This window comes from Cyrtonyx montezumae, unplaced genomic scaffold (genome assembly GCF_038088225.1).
Source record: "Cyrtonyx montezumae isolate F1298 unplaced genomic scaffold, pur_monq_1.0 scaffold_7, whole genome shotgun sequence".
NCBI classification, from domain to species: Eukaryota; Metazoa; Chordata; class Aves; order Galliformes; family Odontophoridae; genus Cyrtonyx; species Cyrtonyx montezumae.
Genome location: NW_027072078.1, coordinates 2,127,704 through 2,150,674, shown reverse-complemented (window position 1 = coordinate 2,150,674; position 22,971 = coordinate 2,127,704). Strand labels below are relative to the sequence as shown.

At 44.0% G+C, this 22,971-nt stretch overlaps 1 protein-coding gene across 3 annotated transcripts in view; it reads right to left on the bottom strand.

The window, feature by feature from the left end:
* Positions 1–21,145, bottom strand: part of AGAP1 (ArfGAP with GTPase domain, ankyrin repeat and PH domain 1) — a 236,199-nt gene extending 215,054 nt beyond the window's left edge. For all 3 annotated transcript variants that reach the window (XM_065750749.1, XM_065750750.1, XM_065750751.1), the window contains exon 1: positions 20,773–21,145. In XM_065750749.1, the coding sequence (XP_065606821.1) occupies positions 20,773–20,935 (163 nt within the window). In that variant the 5' untranslated portion in view covers positions 20,936–21,145. The remainder of the gene's footprint in view (positions 1–20,772) is intronic.
* Positions 21,146–22,971: the final 1,826 nt, after the last annotated feature.

Below are 22,971 nucleotides of genomic sequence, written 5' to 3'. Positions count from 1 at the left end.
ACACAGGTTGCTTGGTTTTTCCTCCCACAGTTTGCCTGTGTATCCCTACCCATGTCAGCTCCTAGAGGTGTTAACCCAGGAGCAATACTCACTCGCCCTACCAAGCTGTGATGGCCAGGGTTGTTTCAAACTGAGACATACGGGGAAGGCATGGAGAAACTAGAGAAGCAACCAGAAAACTTAAGGAATGTCCTTCCTCCCAGCACACAAATCCTATTACCTACTAAATACTTGTCAGTGTGAATGACTAACAGCAAAGAATATTTCGTGTATCATCTGGAAAGAGCCAAGCCCCTGAGATCTCATTATCAGGGCCGAGTACCCCAGCTGACATGAATTATTCACTGCAAAGCCATGCTTTTGATTATGTACATGCATTACATGCTGAAGGTGCATCTGTGCCCCAGTTTTTCAAACAGCCATGTGGAAACAAAGCCCGAAACCAAGCTAAAATACAACGTTCATCCCACAAAACAGAACGATGCTCTCAGCTGATAAGCTGAGCTTAACATGTGATAGCACACAGATGCTTTCAATACAGCCTGAGGTTAAGTGGCAATAGGCTGAAGAATACCAGCGTGCTTCTTCCTTCTTTTTTCCTCCAGACACACTGACAGAACGTAAAGCTATCGGTCATAAGTGCACGTACCCAAAGCATGGGGTAATGTTTCACTTATCTGAGTCACAGTACACAGGGAGATAGACACATGAAAATACACTCATTCTCATCATGCTCTCCTGTTTCTCCCCTCTCCGGGGTGACTCCAGAAGAAAATCTGCCTGTTAGAGAGGCACTGGCAATGGGGAGATCTCCGATGTCTTCATAACGCATCCTTGTGCCTGCAACAGCCAGCACAAGGATGCGTATGAAGCTTCTACCTTCCATTTTTGTGTTAAATCCATGTCTTCAGCTCAGGTAGAGCCATTAAATCCATCTGATAGATTTCAGAATGTTTGCCATGCTAAAACAACCCAAGTGTATACAGATGCAATATTGTTTTCTTCAATGATAAAAAGATCACGATTGTCACCTGCTTCATTTCTTCAGATCTTAACTCCACATTTCACACAGCTCAGACATCTGGTGAGCATATCCATCCCTCTTTATAGCAAATGCCCAGAGCTGTGGCACAGGAGATCAGAAGGAGGAAAGGGAAGCCAGCATTGGCCACACCACAGTTGAGCCAAGACAACCAGAGGGAACATCTGGTTACCATAACCACTTCACAGCTCCTTATCATGTTTGAGATATTTACAACCACAGCACAACAAGGAGCAGTTATCAAGCCAACAGGGAACAGAAACACATCCTCTGGGAATCTGTAAGCTTCCTACATTGTTAATTCTAAACACAAAACCAGACATGTTACATGAGATCCTTCGAAAGCAATGGGATTTAACATCAACAAGCCCTGCTGAAAACCTAATGGCTGAAAATATCAGCTAAGAGAAACAGGATATACACAGAGGGCACCACGTCAGGTTACCTCCTGTACTCAGTGAGTGTACAGCATCTGAAAACAAAACAGGACTACTGACTGACCTTTGCTATTTTGCTTCCCTTGCTTAAGGAGTTTGGATGCATTTTCTAAACGACACCAACTCCAATCACATATCAAACAGGCACAAAGAACTCTAGTTACTCAGGCAAAATACATTTTTCAAACCATTAATGCAAAATTGGTGTGTTTTTTTAAGGGAAGTCCACATATCTGCTTTGTCAACAAATACATCTGCTTTGTCAACAAATACATCTCAAATGTATGTGACAAATGCTAGTGAGACCTCTCTTTTTGCCTCTTCCAAGTCGCAGTTCCCACCATTCACTGCTGAAAGCCATCCCTCAGAAGAGCAGCTGACAGCCCCATGCCAAGACCTTTCCCTTTATAGGTTGACATCGCATCCTCTCGTGCTACAGTCACCAACTGTCCTCCTCTTCCAGCCTCTTCTCAGAGTGTTCAATTAGCAGTCAGCTCACACTTAGATTCGGAAGGTACACTGCCACAGCTGTTCATATGTGAAGTACAGGCTGCCTCAGCCCCTGCTCTACAGGAAAGAAGGAAGCTATTGAGCTCAGCTGCTGCATCTGTACGCAGCTGTATTTCCAGTTACCTACCAGCCTTGTAGTGTGACTACTCCATTCAGCTTCTCAACATTACTTCGCATTAACAAGAAATAAAACCCTGTTAATGAGCTTGCCCAAATACAGATTACATATCTAGCTCTTCCTAGGCATGAACTACTTGCATGAAGTCCACTTATTCCACAGATAATGCACGACTGCCATAATCAGCTCATCTCCAACAGGAACACAAAGCCGTGTACATATGCCATATATATAAGCCATGCAAGTCACAGGACCATACAAACCAGATAGATAGAAAGATAAAAGTTCTACTTGTACATACAGAGGGTTAGTACTGACCAAAGCATTAATCAGCATCTGTTGCAGGACATCAGTGATGTACTTAATGCCATTACTTCTGATTCCTCTCAGCCATTTTCCAGTGGCTCAATGCTCACTCTGTACAATCACACGAGGGGACTAAAGAATAACTTCAGGTTTACAAAATTGAAAGCCATCAGTATAGCTACAGCCTCAACTCTGCTGAACCCATTTCCTTCCTGTTATCTAATTTTAATGAGCTGGATGAAACATTACAAACCAAGGGGGCAAGCTAGAAAACTGCTGTATAGGAACCACTTCTCACCATGACTCTGAGTTGAAAGAGCTCCAAAGCACTTTTACAGCATGCTAATTGCTTGCACAAACCAGGAGGGAAAAAGAAGAAGTCCCACTTACGTGGCAGGCTGAGCTCGTGCCCTAATAAAACAGGCCTTAATTTCTTCTCCAAGTCCAATGACACGCAGAGTGCCAGTTCTCATGCCTGCTGCACGTGTAGCACTCTTACTCCGTCCCCGAAGGACTAGTTTGATTTAAATATCTCATTACCTCCACCTACTGGTAAGACTTGTCGCTTGGAAAAGTACACTAACACGGTACTCCAGCAGTACCAGTACGCAGCTACCAGTACAGCTCCTTGCCATCTCTGTAACTGCTCGCTGAAGTGACAGAAAACTTCACTGTAATGAAATGTCACAATGGCTTATTTATGTATTTAAAGCAAATCACAAGTAAGCATCAGATTCATTTACTCCACTGAACTCAAATCCTAGGTCAGGTTTAAAATTGCCATTAGTAATGGTTTCTTTCTGTAGAAATGAATGGAATCGTTCAATAAAGATGATCACGAGAGGAAGGCACACAAAGCTTCAGGATTAGACCTATCAGACTTGATCTCTGTATGCACCTGGAAGGTTTTTAGTTTGTATTTCCTAATTCACCCTCCTCCCATGTACATCCCATTCACAGTGCTGTCAGGAACCAGAAGGGGGCAACATTTGAAACAGTATACAAGAGAAAATACCTATTTTCTCAATTACCAAGCTATCTGACACACTTATACTTAACAAAATAAAAGTCACCCACACCTAAGAACAAACATGCATCCCTGAACCACCCACACTGCGCAACACAGCATGAAATCAGCTCTGACTGAGCCACTAAAGAGCCCAGCTCCAAGACTCCAGCAGCATTCAGCTGCTGGCAGCTATGACAAAGCACACAGCAAAGCAGCAGGGTGAAGTGAAAAGCACATTTCTCAACGCTCACAGCACAGCTGAGGACTAGGAGAAGCTCTGATCATCTGGAATTGGGACCTGTGCTGGTTAGCAGTTGGATGCATTTGGTAATGTTCACATTTGCTGATAACGGTGTGAGATACACTTGGACAGATCTGGATATGAGGTTATAAGGACACAGTGCTTGGAATTCTGATATGGTAACAATCTAAAGGTTTCACTCCTTGCTTTCATCAGAAATAGGTGCTTCATAAGTAGGTATTTCATTAATATGCACTACTGTAATACTTATTTCAAAAAGAATTAAAACTGAAGAAGAAAAATAGATATACTGAGTTTTACCCACCCTCAAAAAACTATTTTTCACAGGATCACAGAAATGTAGGGGCTGGAAGGGACCTCTAGAGATCACTGAGTCCAACCCCCTGCCAAAGCAGCTCCCAGCCCAGGTTGGGCAGGTAGGCCTCCAGGTGGGTCTCGAATGTCTCCAGAGAAGGAGACTCCACCACCTCTGTGCAGCTCCAGTGCTCCATCACTGCACTGTGAAGAAGAGGTATGCCATAAGGAAAAAAAAAAAAGAATTTCATTTCATATTTTCACTCAGAACAGAAGCCATCACATCAGAGAAGTAGACTTTCTAGAGCTCAAAGATCTCCTCCTAGCATAGGGGAAAGAAAGAGGCATCAAATGAAGTCGCAAGCTGAAGTGAACAGGCCATGCTCATTTCCTAGTGCTGGAGTTTCACCTCTCCCCACTCATCTAGTAAGAAATTCAGTATAAAAAGTGCCCTTTCCAGTCTGGTATTACACCAATTCACCAATACCAAAAGCTGAAGACACGAACTCTTGCATTTTTTTCCCCACTGTGTATCCCTTAAGGCTGATGAGACAGCTCTTTTAGGGAATAAAAGTATCACCAACCAAAACCAAGATCAAAACATCTCAGTGTTGTATTCCTACGATCTCTCCCAGCTGCTTTGCCAGAGCTGTCCTTTGCTGCAAGCTGCACATGTACTTACAGCCAAGAAGAAAGGACGAATGACTGTTAAGGAGTTTCTAAATGATCTTATCCTAAGAAATATAGGTATTAAATTATCTAGCACAGTAGCATATGTAATAAATGTAGTATTTATCATGCTGAATGCTAAACTATAACCATTATTTTAGCACAGGTAGCATGTCAGATGGGTACAAGGGGTATATGAAATGAGGCAAACACTCCCTGAAAGCTTCATTACAGACCAGCCACGCTCTCCAGCAATTTAGATTTAATTCAGTCCTTTGCTTTTTAGCTAGGCAACTACGCTAGCCGTTTTACTCATTCTAGAATAACTTTCTTCCCTCTAGAGACCCACCTGAAGTAGCTTAAAGGAGTCTCTAGTCCTCAGTCAGGTGCTGCCTTCTACTGCAGGATGAGTCATGGATGCTCTGCTGCAAGCCCAGCACCACTGCTCACACCACCACATTCAAAGGTTTAAGCTCCCAGCTGCACCAAACAGTGTAAACTCAAGCTCAGAGAGGTCATCAGAACCAACTTTCAATCACAAAATAGCTTTGGTTGGAAACCAATACAGGGGACCAGAAAGGACCATAAAGATTATTTTGAACCATCCACCACAGAAGTTTTTCTCTACTATCTATCTCCGTTTGTTTAGAAATATTCCCAATATCTGTGTCACTGATAAAGATGCTGAAGTGCACTGGTGCCAAGATGGACCCCTGGGGGACATCACTCATCACCAGCCCCCACCTGGACATAAAGCAACTGACCACAACTCTCCAGCTGAGACCAACTAATTCTTTACTCATCAAATAGGCAAGCCTTCAAAACTGCATCTCTCCAGTTTAGAGATGAAGATGTGGTGGAAGACCATGCATGAGTTCAGGCAGACTACATCAGTTGCTCTTTGTCTACTGATTGCCTATTGTCTACCACAGAAGACCACAGATGGGTCTGGCACAATCTGCCCTTCGTAAAGCCATGCAGGTTGTCTCAGATAACCTCCTCTTCTCATATGTGCCTTAACACATCTTCCATAAAGATCTGCTCCATGATATTCCCAGGCACAGACACGAGATGCGGCTCCCTGACCTGTTATTCCCTGGGTATGCCTTCCTTCCTTTCTTTAAAAGCAGGAGTCACAGTTCCTTTCTTCCAGCTGCAGGTGACTCCACCTGACTGCCACGACTTTCCAAATATGATGGAGAGTGCTTAAAACCAACATACCTTTACATTTCTGAACACATCTCCAAGGACGTGACCTCACAACATCTCCTGATAACCCGTGCCAGGGCTGCATCACACAGCACAGAAACACAGCCTGATGGTAAAACAGAACCTCTTGTACCTGCACACGGACTGAAGGTACACTCTGCCCCATCATCCACAGCAGGAACAAATATGTTGATCAGGACAACATCCAGTACTTCTGTTGGACTTTCTCTGTGTGGGGATGAACTCCTCCTGAGCTTGGAAAGGTGATTCTTGAATATTAACTACTGAATATTTCCCATTAGCATATACTTAACAGCCTTCCTCCCTCAAAAATGTCATACTCTTACCATATGGGGTTATGCTATGGATCAGAAACGTTGTGAAAAATGGACTACACTTAAAAGAACTTTCCATTAGGCTGTGTTCCCTGTTATACAACAATAAAAAGTTATGTATGAGGCCTAGAGCCAACAGAGTGGCTATTGAGGCTATTGGAGTCCCACCCCACATATACTCACTAGCAAATCATGTTCCTCAATAACACGTTGCTGGAAGAGGAAGAAGATCTTCACCTCAGTTGAGTTACCTTTGGAGTTCTGCTACACTAATTCTACAAAGAAAGCCTCTCACCTGAGCATTCACCTGCTTTCAAATGACATCAGCATTACTGGTACTGCAGCTCCCCTTCAACAGCCCAGATGCAGTCTTTCTCCATTTGCTAACGTACCAATGGTTACTGCTAATTATCCCTATTTATAGAAGTTCATGCCTGAGGATACTGGAATAATATGAGTACACAAAGTTCAACTGAAAATAGATGCATAAGCCCTTCTGTTCACTTCACAATTAGCACATGTTCCAGTAGAGGCAATGGTAGCTAGTATTTAGACAAGGATTCTCACACTACTGTTGTTCTTCCTCACATTAAGAGATACCACATAAGAGGAACTGATATTTCACCATGGGAGACCATGAGCCATGTTTATGCCTTCCTTACTGCACAGGGACAGAAATCTATTAATCTTGTATGACCTGCCTTCGGCATATTATTCATCTGGTCTATTGGTAGAACAGAGGCATTGCTTAAATACTGCCCAATTAAATAAGGAAAAAATGCAGGATGACCTTTTGATGGCAATATCCTTATAACAAAGTTATAAGCAGTGCCATGTTTTATCTGTAACACACACAAGCGATGACTTTAGGATTTTTTTTTTAAGAGCATTAAACAGAAAATTACATTAAAGCTTTACATTAAAAACCTTTGACGATACTGGAATGTTCTGCTGCTCATTAGAGCTCCTTCTTTACTATACAGTTCCCAGTATACAAGTACTTCCAATTAACCATGGAAGCTCATGCAAAAATGCAATGCTCCAGTTCTTCTGAATAGGCTGAACATCCAGAAGTTCATCAAAATTCCTCTCCCATTTCCAGAGACAGGATGCTTCTAGCAGCTCCACAGCACTCCTTCTGAGAGCAGAAGGCATAGCACTCATTTGTAAACCTGCTGCTTATACTTGAGACTGGCCCTTAACTCTGCCTCATGCCTTCAGTCCTAGCAGGCATTTGTAACATGCACAAGAGGAAAACATTTGGAAAAATGACATAACTGACTTCTATATTGCTGCCTGTGTTTCTGAAAGTGAAGAAATTCCCCAAAAGCCTAATGAACCCTGCTTGCTGAACTCACTCATCATCAAGATAGGAGGAGGTGCCAATGCTGGTGAGAGCTACAGTGCCAGAAAGCCGATGAAAATCAACAAAATCTTCCATTCCATATCTCAGTGACTCTTACACAAGCTGACGCTGGATCAGATAATCTAGCTACCAAACAGAGCAAACAGTATCAGCAAGTACTTACATTCATCCAGAGCTCAGCAAAGAACTGATAACAGCATTAGAGCATTGATGGCTTTAAATCTCCTTTTTTCTCTTGCGTTAAGAGGCTGAAGTTTCCATATTCCTTTCCACAAAGAGATGGCTTGAAGAAAATACCATGAAATTCAGTGCATTATCAGATCCTGCAGCAGACAGAGTGCTGCTCTGGCCTTACTACCCTACCCTAGCATTTACTCCCACCACTTACTGCAGTGAAGAGCTCTGCACGTGAGGCTCACTGTGCATCTGAACTGCCTGAAAATAGAACGCCTTAATATTGATAGAAATGAAAATAACGTTAAGGTCCTGGGAATCAGCTCAATTTTTCACTGGACATCCTCCTGTTCTGCACGACAGACTACGGACAGCTGCAAGGAGAACTGACACTGTCTGCTACAGAATTATGACATAACATTTGGGGGCAAGTTTGGAAGCACAGCACCATCTATTTAGTTAATACATTTCACAGCCACCTGCAGTACCAAAAACTATCCCTTCCCTACAATTGCCTCTACACCTGGTTACAGTATGTATAGGGTACACTTCAACTGGGCATTTCTTGGGCAACGGCATCAGGCAGCAAACCTTACTAGTTCTTTTACTCCAAATATGAGCAAAACAAGCAACTTGACAGAACATGATAATGCTATCTGCTGAAGGCAGAGCTAATAGGTATCACAGAAAGAATGTTTCACAAGTAAATCTGCTACGAAACCTTTATTCTCCTAATAGCTCCGTTGTAATAGGAAGGTAAGGAATCCACCTAACCTGCCCTCTCCAACTGGATCCACAGAAATAGAGCAGGTCATGAATTTTCTGTAAGCTGAATTGTACAAGCCCATCAAATATTAAAGAGCACTGCAGATGTCTGCAGTCCTTTCTAAAAGCTTCTTCCAGACAAGCAATGAGGGCACATGAATCACATTAACTGCTTCCAAACACTCCATTTACCTTTCTCCAGATGTTTATCACTGACAGTGAGCACGTTTCTCCAGAGTTAAAGTCCAGAGCTCTTTTATAACTTCTAGCAGTGCATTTCTTACCCAGGCTTTTCAAAGAAAAGGTTCATCCAAGCTTCACAGAAGTCCAAGCAATGTATTTGATGCGTTAACATCACTGCTGAAGGTTATAAACGCTGCACAGTCCTCACACTGACTCCACACGCAACCATTACTGAAAGCTCAAACTGACATTTTTACACCCGTAACCTGAAATGATGAATTTAGTTTTCAATTAACCACACTTATCACCACAGCTGTGAATATACAGTCTGAGGGACCTTATATTTGGACTGTGACCTGCTGTTATCTCGTGCTATATCACGGACATTTAATCTGCCAAACAATCCTGTACAAAGTCCAGGTAATTACATCTGCTTAAGCAGAAATCCACGTTTGGCCACGAGCCCTCAGCATCTACTTTGTTCAGATGTTGGTTAAGTTTCATTCAAGTAATTACAGCCTCTTCCTCTCTGGAACAGCAACTGATAGTGCTGAGTCTCAAACTGACTGAAGCCCTACCAGGCAGGCCTACCTTGGTGCTTCCACTTTGATAAGCAGCAAAGTTAAAAGGTACATAAAGATAGCACCACCAAGGCTTAGTATTGCTTAGCTATTTTATTAGCCCAATTCTGTCATTCGAGAAAGGGAAAAGAATAAATAGTCATAAAGTTCCAATTAGTTATGGAAGTACAGGTGTATTCAGATAGCTTGACTCTGAGCACCCAAACTGAACTGTTAAGAGCCAGTGTGAGCTCTTTCCACTGCACAGTTACTAATCCAAAAACAAAACTCTTTTCCTTCTTCCTGCTCTGTCACAATAACTTGTTCTTCATGCCTCTCCCAGAACTCTATGAATTCAATAAATCACATACCAACTGTTCAGAGAATGCAAAGGGATCCGGTTTCTTTGAGATATTTATTATTGCAGCTTTTATTGCCAGCACTTACAGCCAAGCGTGCCTCTGACAAAGGCTCAGAGCATATCACTGCTTTGCTTACAACCTCCTCCTGCAAGCTGCTCAGTCACAATCAATCGACCTTAGACATCACTCTCTCAATAGCACAGGAGTTCTCTAGATTTGCAGAACCTAATGAAGAAGAATAGCTCTGAGCAGCAGGCAGCAGCAGGGTAGGAGTGATCGCTGTCTCTGGTCTGTGTGTGCAATCCGTATGCAGACTTGTAAGCTCAGACACACTGCTTTTCTACAGAGGGTCTGAATGTTACAAGTAAGTTATAGCTTTGATGGCAGAACCTGGTGAACGCCTGCAGTGGTGTATTTCTGCTTATAGAAAGGTGATTATTCACTACTATGCCCTATCCAAGGTGCTATAGCTTCCTCTCACAATGGCACGCAGACACCAGACAGCCACCTGTTTCTGGTCTCACTGAACTGCTCTTGACCCTCAAGAGCAAGATCATATACTACATGCCCAGCTGTTCATCCACTGCGAGACAGCAGCACACAAGTTCACTCTGCTAACATCACCAGCTCCTGGGCATAGAAGCTCTTCCATCCGACTGCAGAAGGAAAAACAGCCCTTTGTCTATAAGGAGCCAGATTAGACAGGACAAATTAGATTGAACAGAATTTTGATGACAGTTTAGCTTCAGAAAAGTGCTTCTCACTTCACTCAAGCTTGTACTTGCAACGTGTATGAGAATGTGGTAGGTATTTACCATGTTTTAGACATCTTTTGTTATTCACAGCAGCGGGCATTAAGTCGCACACCCCATCTGCTGAAGGGGCCCGCCCCGATTCACACATCCCTGACAAACAGCCACCAAAGAAACAGCAGCAGATAGCCAGGAATCAGAACTCGAAGTACTGAAGATACTGTTGCTTAATAACTACAAATATTAACAGATACTTAGTGAAAGCAACAGACACTCAAGTTAGCAATAACTTCAGCCGCACCCCATCACGTTCAGCTCCAAACATTAAGTACCTAGGAAGCTTAAGTGTGCTTTATCATCTTTCAGCTCTCTGAATGATGGATCTCCTCTTGCTGAAAGAAAAAACGCGTTCAGCTGCATGACTCGCACAACACAACTCCTGCAATACCGTAATCGGTGCATTATGCAAATGCATGAACAATCGTAAGGATGATATACAACATACCAGCCCTGCGGCGAGATAAATCAGAACTTCAGGCTCTTAGTTATACACGCAACTCTGGTTCAGCACACAGCCACTTGCAAAACACACTGATCCATTTACTACAAGCTGCTTTGCAGCCTACTGACCAGCTCCGTTGCAATAGGGTCTGTATAGCATCCCACTACCTTCCCCACTGTTGCTTAAGGAAAGCAAAGCTTAGGCACAGGCTAATAAACTGAACAGATCCAGCAGCCCTCTGACACCACAGAATGCTATCCCAAATCCTGTGATGCGATTCCATATCTGCAATAGCTCTGAAGCTCACCTCAGGTCTGCACGAGCTCAGTTCAGTTTGCTACCCTAGTAAACATTCCCTTATCTTTTGGACTCAACTGAGTTAGAACCTATAAAGTGAAGCTAGTGGGATGGAAGGATTCTCTTGTACCATAAAAGCAAATCAATCATGACAGACATATCTATCTGAGCCGTGCTCTCAGAAGATAGTGAAGATACAGGTTTTCTTGCCATTGCGTTTGTGGTTTGATTTGGGTCTTTATTCTTTAGCACCAGAACCAAACTGGGAACCAAGCTGTATATCACCTCATTTTGAATGCAATTTGAATGCAGGTTGTAATAATTCCACATCACAATGGAGCACAGAAATCTAACCCTGGTATTGGTAACGTAGCTTGCCTGACAATCCCACAGAGGCCCTACCATGCTATTTTATTAAATACATAACCTTTAATTCTTCCATGAGACCCTCACAGAACATTAGTTGAGGTAGTTCAGGCCTCATCTCTTCAATACACTGTTTCTGTAAGACTAACATGGAGCTGTCAGAAGCAAACCATCCATCTCACATTACATCCATTTCTCACACTATTGCTTCAAAGGTTAAAGCTGTAAACTCAAACTAAGTTAAATTGGTTTTCTCTTCATGTAAGTCAGCTCCACTGACAGAACTACAGGTACAGAAGAAAGGAGCTTCTGTCCAGCATCCCATACAGCTCCTGACACTAAAGAATCAGCCTCAGCACTGCTCTCCTCAAATAGGACTGGTTTAGGTCAGAGTTCTCTCCAAACTCCTGCATCCCATAACCTAACACTCCAATTCCTCCCCACCAGCCTGGAAATACAAAAACCTTTCAGCTTAAGAGCCCAGCAAATACCTAGCACACGCCTCCTTGACCAGAATCAGACACAGCCAACACTTTCTTACTGCCTTGACACCGCTATGCTGACTGCCCTATATGCCTGAAGACAAATGCAAACAAAAATCTTTCCCTACTCAAAAATGCACAATCGTGTACCATACGTATTCTATCTTCACTACACAGAGCATGCAAGTAGACAAGTTGGAAAAAGGGACAGAAAGACTTGCTGAGGTTGTTTAAACAGCTTGAACTGAGGATGCCTTAAAAGCACTTTCCCTGACGTGACTAAAACGGACCACACCGAGTAGGCATTCAGCAGCTGGTGGTTTCTGCCTTACACTGACCAGGTTTCAACAACATGTAATGCTTTATTTTGATTGCTTTCATACAGTCATTTGGAGTTGAACTCTAACTTGGATTTGGAGCAACCCTCTAACTGAATCCACTCTATTGCGTAGGAAGGAAGATGTCCCAGTAAGTGAAGCATTCCCAGAGAAAGTCTGTCTCTATGTACATGCAAAACACTCTATGTTATGTTGGTCTCCTGATATTGGCTAAAATTCCAGCTTGAAATGGCATTATGAACTTCCCAAGGCAGGGGACAACTGTAAATATTTGTGCCTCTAACCCAGCTAGCACTGTTAGCGGATTAATACACATCACTTCCCACCTCCTCTCCCTTCCCCAGCAGGTATAAATACCAGTGAGGCATTTTTGAAGATTAGTTAATACAGGTTAAAATCAGAATCTTCTTTTGCATCAGAAAGTAATGACACCGATGAGATACCAACAGGGTGCAGGAACAGCTTTCCACAACCTCCTTTCAAGTACTCATTGTCAATGGTGAGCCTGTAGATGCACACCAAAGCAAGAGAATTGACACAGGAAGATGATAAGCATCTGTAGGAAAGCTGTAAACACAGCTGAAGGTCCTCCTGGTATCTTGAGGACATCAGTAACATTGGCAACTTGGACAGCTTCATATAAGGCAAAGCAGCTTTGCATTGTTAGCATCCTATGCTTGCCCAGAAACCCACAGAGGTCTTTCAATTCCAAACTGAAATCCTCCAGAGGCTTCCCTCATGGGAGGGAAAGAAAGAACCCCTCTGTAAGACTTGAGGGTACACTGAAGATACTAACAACATTCTCATATAAAAGCTACAAAGGAAGACAAATAGGAAAAACTCCACTGCATCATTGGGTTTATCTCCACAAAAGGAGAGGAATATTATTTCCCTATATTGTCATCATGTGCAAGGTTGGTGTGTGCTTTTTTGTCCCTCTCCATGACCAATTTTGTGCTCTTACCATTCATGTAGTTTTAACAACAGTCATCATAATAGCCCCCGCTTCACAGCCAAACTCAGTATCATCTGCACAGAGAGCCACTCACCACTACCTTTTTAGATCATTTTCTATCCTAGTGCAAATATTAAATTGCCAGTTAGATCCATCTGCCCTTCAGGACAAGCACTGCAAAGAGCTGAGAGCCTATCCTCCATCCCAGGGTAACCCCACCGCATTAAATAGATGCCTCAAAGAGTCAAGCACTTTCAGATAACATCTGAAACATCCCTTTGTATCTCACTTACAAACTCAGAGAAGGTCTTAGTATCATCAATTATGCATCTCAAAAATAACATATTAAGTGCACAGAAGATGGCAACTGCAGCAGTGGAAGGTCATAGTGGGACGTGTAACTTTTGCTACAGAGGCTTCATCCTAAAATCACCAGATTCATTCTTATTACACTCTGATGACAATACAGGCAATTCTGCACTCAAAGGCAACTACTTCCGTGTGTCATTAATGAGAAACGACATCTGCTGTCCAGTACCACACTGCAGTTATCTAAGAACTACTATTCTGCATACAAGTTGTCTTCCAAAAATGTAATATATCTGGATAAGGCAGCTGAAGTCTAATTTGTCTCGTGAGTCTGTCTGCTACACTTGTTTTCAATATTAACTAGTACAAATGCATACACCAGTCATCTCATTTAAGAACCTGTGATGTGTTTTTTGGATTGCTGACCAGGCCAACCTCCACCTCACCACCACAGCCTCCTTTCAGGCAGCTCTAGAGAGTGATAAGGTCCCCTCTGAGCCTCCGCTTATCCACACTGATCAACCTCAGCTCCCTCAGACACTCCCCATAATCCCAGTGCTCCAGACCCAGCACAGCTTCTCAGGACACACTCCAGGTCCTCAATGTCTTCCTTACAGTGAGGGGCCCAATGCTGCACTAGTGCTGACACAACCAGGCCTTCTTGGCCACCCAGCCAAGGTTCACCACTTTTGGTTCACAATTAGTTAACTCAGCTACAAAAACTTGGGAAGATAAGTGGCATACATGTAAATGAGCGCTGCCTTGGCAGCCAGTGCCATGCTTTTAGCATATTTCCCCTAGAGAAGACAGTTGCTGAGATACCTAAAAGGCTTCCTGGATTTTCTTCTGAGCACACTAAGTGGAAATAAGAAAAATCATACATTCTCTGGTTATAACATGCTACAGAATTCTGCAAGGACAACCACCTTCCTCCTTCTGGTTACGTTACTGGGAAACAGAATCAGAGTGATCTACAACAAAAGAACTTCAAGATCACCAACCATCAATCCCACTTCTCAAGTCCCATCACTAGCACACATTCCTCACTCCCACATCCGTATGTCTCCTAACCATCCTGCTGCTGGCCACGTGGTTTGTGACACAAGCTGGGATGCCATCAGCCTTCTTGGCCAGCTGGGCACGTGTTCAAGATGCAAAGTGTACAGACAGAGGTAAAAATTCATAGAAAATATACTAGCAGGATTAGTTGAGTTTAACAGAGAATATAAGCACTACCAAGTTAAAAGCAAAGTGGGTTTCACTCCAGGTTTTACATTCAACCATGTCAAACAGATTTGGTCCAGGCTGTAAACAGTCCTTCAAAATAATGCAAAAAACAAACAAAAAAAGAACTAACCACCACCATTCAATAAGAGTCTGAAGCTTCTCATAAACAAATAAAAAGCCCACAGACACGCTGCAATACAGCTAAAGCTACACATTCAATTCCAGTAGTATAGTCACTTCCCTTGCCTGTATTTTTCTAAAGTAAAAGAGGGGAAATTAGCAAATAAAATAGCTGTCTAATGATTAGGCTTACATTCATTATCCGACTGTGTAAGCAAACAAAGCTGCTAAACAAGACAAATTACAGAGCTCACTCATATCCACCCTGTGTTTTCCTACTTGCTTCTACAAGCAGTTCACTAAAGCAACAGGGGAGGGAAGAAAACAGAAAACCCACCAAGTTAGTGCATTTCTAACTCTGCATATCACCTTCATAACCCTTCCTTTGTGGCACCAGATAAGCTCCAGGTGTGGCAATAGTCAGGACCCTGAAAAGGCATTAATCTAGTTCAGTATGTTAAATAATGCATCTGCTTCCATATTTAATTTATTTTAAATAGACACTAAGCACTTCCAGAAAGCTTTGGATTGCCATCTGCACCACAGCAGGCATGCTACCAGCAAGGGAATCCAACAGTGCCCATTTCCTCTGTGCCACTAGAAATGTACGAGGAATTTTCTATCATGTCACATTCCCAGGGTAGCTCAAATGTGCAGAAGTGAGACCACCTTGTTACCTTATTTCTAACGTTAATCACAAGGATCCTTTAAATTGAGTTTAATCTTTTCACTCCAAAAACTATTCCTCACACTCTGCTCGCAGGCTGGAGTGTTTACAAACACAGCTGAACTTTATCTTCTCATCACATTTAAATGTGACATTTTACAGGACAGCAAAAAGGCTCAATATTGGGATAACACTAAAATGCAATGGAAACCACAGCAATAACTGCAGGGTAGCAAAGTCCCAGGCTGCAGCAAGTGAGGATAAGCTCAAATGCAGCAGCTGGGGATGCAGACACAAAGGAAGAAAAACTGCTTACCTTTGAAAGGCCTCAGGTAGGCAGGGATCTCCTGCAAGATCCCCTCACCCCCACTGCCAACCTTTAAATGAGGTCTGGGAAGGGGTGGATCCTGGCCCCACCTCTTCCATCACTCAGCTACACTGCATGCAGCTGAGCTCCCCTGGGTTGGCCCTGCCTTCCCACCAGGTGCTCCATCACTGCTTCAGGCCAGGACTTGGCATTCCCACTACAATCATGTACTTATTGCTAGAGACAGAAATTCCCTGTTGAACAATGTAGTAGAAAACTGAATATTGCTGAGGTTTGGAAAAGTTCTTTACCTCTTTACCTCTTCCCAAACTCCATCATTCCCCAAAATAGGTGCTGTTTTTCAGCCCCTCCATCAGCTTCACAGACCTTCTCCGTGCACGCTTGAGCAACTCAAACCCATCCTTCCTGCACTGAGAGGCCAAAACTGAACACAATATTAGAGGTGCAGTCTCACCAGATTCCCTACATCTGATTCATCTGATTTAATCACATTAATTTAATCCCCCAGAACAACAACAACAAAAAAAAGCACTTGCCTTTTCTCGCACAAATCTGAAAAAAAAAGACTGCTGTGCTGTGAAACTGTTCCCCAGACACCATCTCAAGAAGTTACCCTCGTGTCACAATCAGCCTCCAAAACCATTTTTAAATGTTTTAGCTTCCACTCAAAGTGATTTTGTATCATTTATTGGAATGTTTGGAGCGTTACTTTTATCACTTTCAATTCCCATGGAGTGATTCATAGTTTTAAAAGTCACAACAATAAAAGCTCTTGAACAGTGTGAGTGCTACTGAGGGTTTAAGGGTGCCATTGTCTCATATAATACTCTCTTCCTGAGGCTTAATTATTTGCTTGCATGGAGATCCATAGATACAAGACCCCATAAGTCTTTTTCAACAAAACAGCTAAGTAAAAGCAGTGAGTGGTATTTAGTTTTTAGCATGACTGTAATTGTTTTCAAGTTGCAGCTTTGCTACAGCTCTTAGCTAAAGCTGATTGTAGTACAAGCCTTGGCAGCTTCCCACCAACTATTCATATCCCTGCAGGAAGGCTTGATTTATTAAAGAGAGTAGACTTTACAGCAGCAATTCACCTCTCCTTATCACAAAGTTAGCAAGTTGAGAAAAGAGCCCGTATTTTCAACGAATAATCAGAATCACGGTGCTATCTAGGTTAGAAAACACCTCCTAGATCACCAAGTCCAATCATCAGTCTGACCTACTGAATCCCACCACCAAGCCATGTGTCCCCACCCCCAAGTGCTACATCCATACATCTCTCAGACACCTCTGGTGATGGGGACTCCACCACAGCCATGGGCAGTTCCAGCTCTTGATACCACAAAGTCAGAAGGCTCCAAGGAAAGCATGGCCTTGACAGGTAACAAAACCAGACTGGAGTCCCACATCAGTCAGCAGCAGATCACAGAACTGTAGGGCTTGGAAGGGACCTCTAGAGATCATCGAGTCCAGCCCCCCAAGTGATGCTTCAGATGCACATATACTTCGGGAGTTTCCACTCCACTCTAAGTTTCTCTATTTTCAAGACAAAGAATGATTGACTCCTTCCATTTCCCTGCACCTGCTCCCCAATGTGATGCATCAACAGCTCTGCCCTGCTCTGAGCAAGTCACTTCCATGTGCACAGATGTTGTCTTCCCCCTAACACAAAGGGAAATATTTAATAACCATAATTCACTACTCAAAGCAGCATTCTCAAAACATCATTTATTTAACAGGAAAATAAGCAGAAGTTTCTGGAATACAGCTCTTCCTGGCTGAATACTGCTTGGTATGACATCCTGAAGTTTCAAAGCAACAATCCCCCCAAAAAAGCCTCAAGAAAAACAACCACTCACAACCCACAGACCACAGAGGAGATCTCCAAATCATTTTCAGGGCGCGCTCAAACCAGTTATCTCGAGTCTGGTCGCTGAGGTTTTGTTTTAGTAGCAGAGATCTGAGACACGACTTGCCCTCTCTCTAGTTAGAGAGATCTGCTCAAACCCCATACTGCTGTAGGATCTGTTTACACAGTGGCAAGCCCATCTAAAAGGGATGCAAACTATCCCTGCTCAACACCCGAGGTATCGGTATCTGTTAGTAACGGGTATATCAGCAAAAGTGTTTTTATGGACTCTCAGCCAAGTATTGACACTTCAGTTGTTTCAAGAGCCTCTCACAAAGGATTAGAAATTAATTTCTCAAACCACTTTGCTTCCTCTCTTTGGTTTTGCATGACTCTCAAACTTCACAACGCAGCACTAGTCTCTTTGTGAAAGCATCAGCCCCTGTTGTTGCTCCCTGCCTGCTATGTACCCTTACACATCTGCAAGCACGAGCTAGGAATGCAATATCTTGAAAATCCAAGAGGTTTCTGTCAATCCAAAGCCTGCTGAAGTCTATTCCTGTGTTTGTTTAAGAATGGAGAGAAAAAAGAAACCACATTAAGCACACTACACACTTGATATAAGCAGCACCATGCACTGACCAAGAGTTGATGCATCTATTTGTGGAATTAAGCTCACAAACCACAGAACACACGAAGACAGCTTTCCCTAAAGGCAACAGCCCAAATGACAGCATCTAAAACTCATCAACTGCTTATTATAAATGTCATACAAAGAAAACTGAAGCGTGTTTTTCAGTTTGATTCTGCAGCTCTGAAATGCAAGAACCTGAAAGTTACTGCTTTCAGAACTTCTATGCGTGGAAAAACTAGTGAAGTGGTCCCACACTTCATAAATGCTCTTAGCAATTATCACACCTAAGTCAGAATAACACAAGGAAAGAATCCAGGTGTCCCCTCAGGACCCAGTTTAGGAATAGTCAGCTCCTCTAATAGAGCTCAAATCCTAGAAAGGAGTTTGCACTGCCAATGAAACCCTTCTTTATTCTTTTTAAATGGAAGGCTAGGGAAATCCATGACACTCTGCGATGAAGAAGAAAGGCTGTAAATAAGTAATAGTGCCTTTCCTTCATCAGTAGAGCCTCAAACTGCTTTAGATTCGAAGTATGCTCTCCTCCAGATCTGTAAAACATCTCTCAAGCAGTGAAGTATTACTTGAGCTGATCAAGGAGCATATGCTGGTCGGAGTTAATAGTTTAAAGCAGCCTGAACTAATGAGGCTACATTCTTTAAAGGGTATGGGCTTTTTTTTTCCCCCCACTGGAAAAAACTGTTTCAGCACTTTATATATTTTCTCATCTCAGCCCATGCCAGCTACACCACAGCTCCTCACTATCAGTGCAAAAAGTGGAATGCTCTGAGCTCAAAGGGCTTTGCACTGTTTGGGAACCACCACTGCAACACACAAGTCTGGCCTGGAAGTCCTTGCTGAGCTGCAAAAACAAATCCTAACTTCCAAGTTCATCCCTCATGCAGTAACAAAGAGGTTGAGCACAACATACAACTTGGTGAAGTTACAACCCAAGAGTGAGGCTGGTTCTGGGGGGCTTGTTTTTTGAATACGTGCCATTTGTAAGCACTCAGAGTCACTCAAAGAGCTCTCAGAACAAAACCAGAAGAAGAAAAAAAAAAAGAGATTTAAAGCAGACACTTTTTCTAGATAAATCTTCCCCATGAATCAGATCCACTGGTTCCATGACTCAGTGTACAACGCAAGTTCGACAGCAAATTGTCTACGAAAATTTTACTCATCAGCGTTGCCTCCGAAACACATTTGCAGACTGCTATTTTGGTTTTTAAGCCTCTTGGACTGACAAAGGAACCAAGTTACAGTTAGGTAACAAATCACTGATACATGACAAGGCTGACAGCAGTCACATGCTGTGAAGATAGCTACACACAGTGCTTCACATCCTCCTCCCACTTGAACACAAACCTGGCTGCACCATTGTGTCCTCTGCACATTTAAAAGCACACGAACATGTATTAGTCACCACTAAACACTTTTTTTTTCTTTTTTTTTTTCTTTTTTTTTTTTTTTGGGGGGGGGGGTTAAGGACATCATTTATCCCACAGAAACCCAAACAGTACGGATACTACAAAAGGAACAGCGATGCCTGTGTTGTGCATCCCACAATACAAAGTTTCACGGAGGAGCTGGAAATAGGAGAAGGACGGAGCTGACAGCCACACACCAACGCTTCTGGGAAGTAAAAGTACAAAGGCAACGTGCATAAACCTCCAGCGACCGCCTGGTCCCAGCGTGGCTCGGCTCCTCAATGTGTGACAGGCACTGCCAGCTCTGCTGACCCGCTGTGTGTGATGCTAAAGAGGATTGCTGCCCCCTCCCCCCCCTCCACAAAACGTTGTTGACGGTATTAATGTTTAATACCACGCTGTCTGTTTGTTCGTGCTGCGCTGCTTACCAGCTGCATGAATAAAGCTTCAAGCAACAATCTCAGCCACTTTTTCACGGCATATGCTCTAAGGACAAGACAGGCCAACAAACCAAGATCGCTTTAACCAGCTCTCCATTTCAGACGCTGCGCATCGTCCCCTGCTAGCCTGAATCCCTTCCGAAGAAGCAGCAGGCTACTTCTCAACGCACTGCTATGCCAAACAACACGCATTTCTCCCTAAAACACGTGCTCCCAGCCAACGCTGTTTACTCTTTCTACCTGCCCTTTGCCACAGGGTCGATTTATTTCGCACACCGGCCATCTGCAGCGCTCCTTCGGGGACGGGCACAGCCAAAGCCACGCTCGCGAGCCTGTTGTCTCCCAGACCCGCTGTCTCTCCCACCGCTCTGCGAACCATCCTCGTTTACCCGACCGACCCCCACGGAACCAGAACTCAGCACCGCAGGACCCACCCGGGGCACACATCCCAACAACTCGGGGCTGCAGGGCCCCGACTCACCCTCGATGGCGATGACATGCTCGCGGATCTGGTTCTGCAGCACGGGCTCCTCGACGCGCTCCAGCAGCTCGTAGATGGAGTAGATGTTGGGGTGCACCGACTCGAAGCGCTGGATCTCGGCGCGGATGGCTGCCGAGTTGGCCAGCTGCTGCTGGTAGTTCATGGTCCCCCTTTCTTTTCCTTTCCCTCTCTCCCCTAGCCGCGGACAGACCCCCCCAGCGCCCACCGAGGGGCTCCGGGGCCGCCCCGCCCGCTGTCACTTCACGGCGGCGGGGCAGGGCGAGGGCGAGCCCGCAGCCCCCGGCCCCATGGACGGCGGCGGGGTGGGACGGCTCCAACTCCCCTCCCAGCCTCGCCAGCCGCGGATAGCCGGTCCCCCTCCACCCCCTCTCGCTCCGCCGCCCCCTACGTCTTTCTCCCGACGTTCACGCGTTACCTCACCGCGCAGCCCCGCTGCCTGTCCCCGCCCCGCACGCCCGACGTGCCCGCCGCGGAGCGATGTGGGCAATGTAGGCAGCCCCAAGCTCAGCGTATCGCAGGGCAGAAAGCGAGTCTGCCTGCTCTGGGCTCCATCTGCAGCGCTGCGTCCAGTTCTGGTAAAGAAAGGCAGGGAAAAAGAAGTTCCCGCGCACAGCTTCCTGCGTGCCGCTTCACGGCCGTTACCCCTCATCCTATCGCCGCACACCGCTAAGAGGCCTTCCTCATCCCTTTGCCTCCTGCTCCTCAGATATTTATAGACGTGGATCAGATCCCCTCTCGACTCTTCACTTTTCAAGGCTGAACAGCCCCAGCACCTCACAGGGGAGGTGCTCCAGGTCCTTTATTGTCTTTACTCCCTTCTACTGGGCTCTTTCCAGGAGATCCCTGTCTTTTTTGTAATAATGTCTATAACTGACCTGCTTTTTTCCACAAGTGCTTGAGCAGACCGTCAATATTTGCGCATGAAACTCTGGCCTTGCAGAGCTGTTAAGTGTTTCAAGGACAGCAGTGATGTGGCAATGAGGAATGCGGGCAGTGGGCATGGCAGGGGTGGGTTGGATTTGGCCTTGGGCATCATAAGGGTCATTTACAACCGGAATAATTCTGTGGTTCTATGATTCTTTTCATGATATAATTGCTTCGTTATGATGCTTGCAACTAGCTCCTTCATATTCATAAAAATATTCCTCCTCTTGAGTAATCCTTAAGCGCCAGTTACAGCTTAGGGACAGAAGAGGTGAAGGTTTCTTAAAGCAGAGAACACTTACCAAATCCTTTGATCTACATAAAAAAAAAAAAAATCAAATTATTTTGTCTTTGAAATTTGAATTTGGACAACCAGTGAGCTGATGGCTTCAGCTACCAAATTAAACTTGGTTCCCCTCAGACCATCACACACTGCCAGTTTTCTCATTCTGATTCCCAGACAGGGAAGCCTTGAATTCAAGCTGACTGACTAAAGCTTTCTCAGCATTGACTTGCTGCACAAGTTGTCTTCTGCTCACTTAAATAGCTGACAGAGAGAGTGCATATGTTCATAGATACCTGTGTTCTCTTCCCTCCTTTTTCTTAATAGAGATCAGTATATTCCTCGTTAGTTTCCTTGGTTTTGTTTTAGAATCCTGTTAGGAAACTCCCGAGTGGACAGCATAAACTGCAAGTAGGATACAGTCACTGCTTTGACTTGTGAGCACTACATGTGATTCCAATGAGAATTAAAAACCTGTTATACGTAAGGGGATTTTGGTTTTCATTTACTTTAAGCCATTCAAATAAGTTAATGGTTTGCAGAAAGCCACTAAACGAAACCTGTAACACTCTCATTTTCTTCCTTCTATCAGGTTCTGCAGCAGAAGCATTACCTCTTATCTCCTGGTGTTTCCAGAAAGCAAGGAGTGAGACAGCAGCTTCTGTTGAATGTGAGGCTGACCATTTCTGCCACACTCCCTGTGTTCTTCCAGCTCTACAATGTACGGTAGTCTAAGATGCAGGAAACAACTCAGTCTGAGTGGACTTGACTATAAATGAATGCAAGAACGGTCTTCCCATTGCACCACACTGCCACAGAGCTGGCTTTGTGGTTAGGTACATAAATGAGTGCCATCTGTGGCAGCCTCCTACTCCTCCTCCCTATCTGACAAATCCGCTCATTGCTGTGACTACAGAAGGATAAAGTGTATGGTTCCATTATGATTTCAGCATTGTCATTCCTTGAAGTAA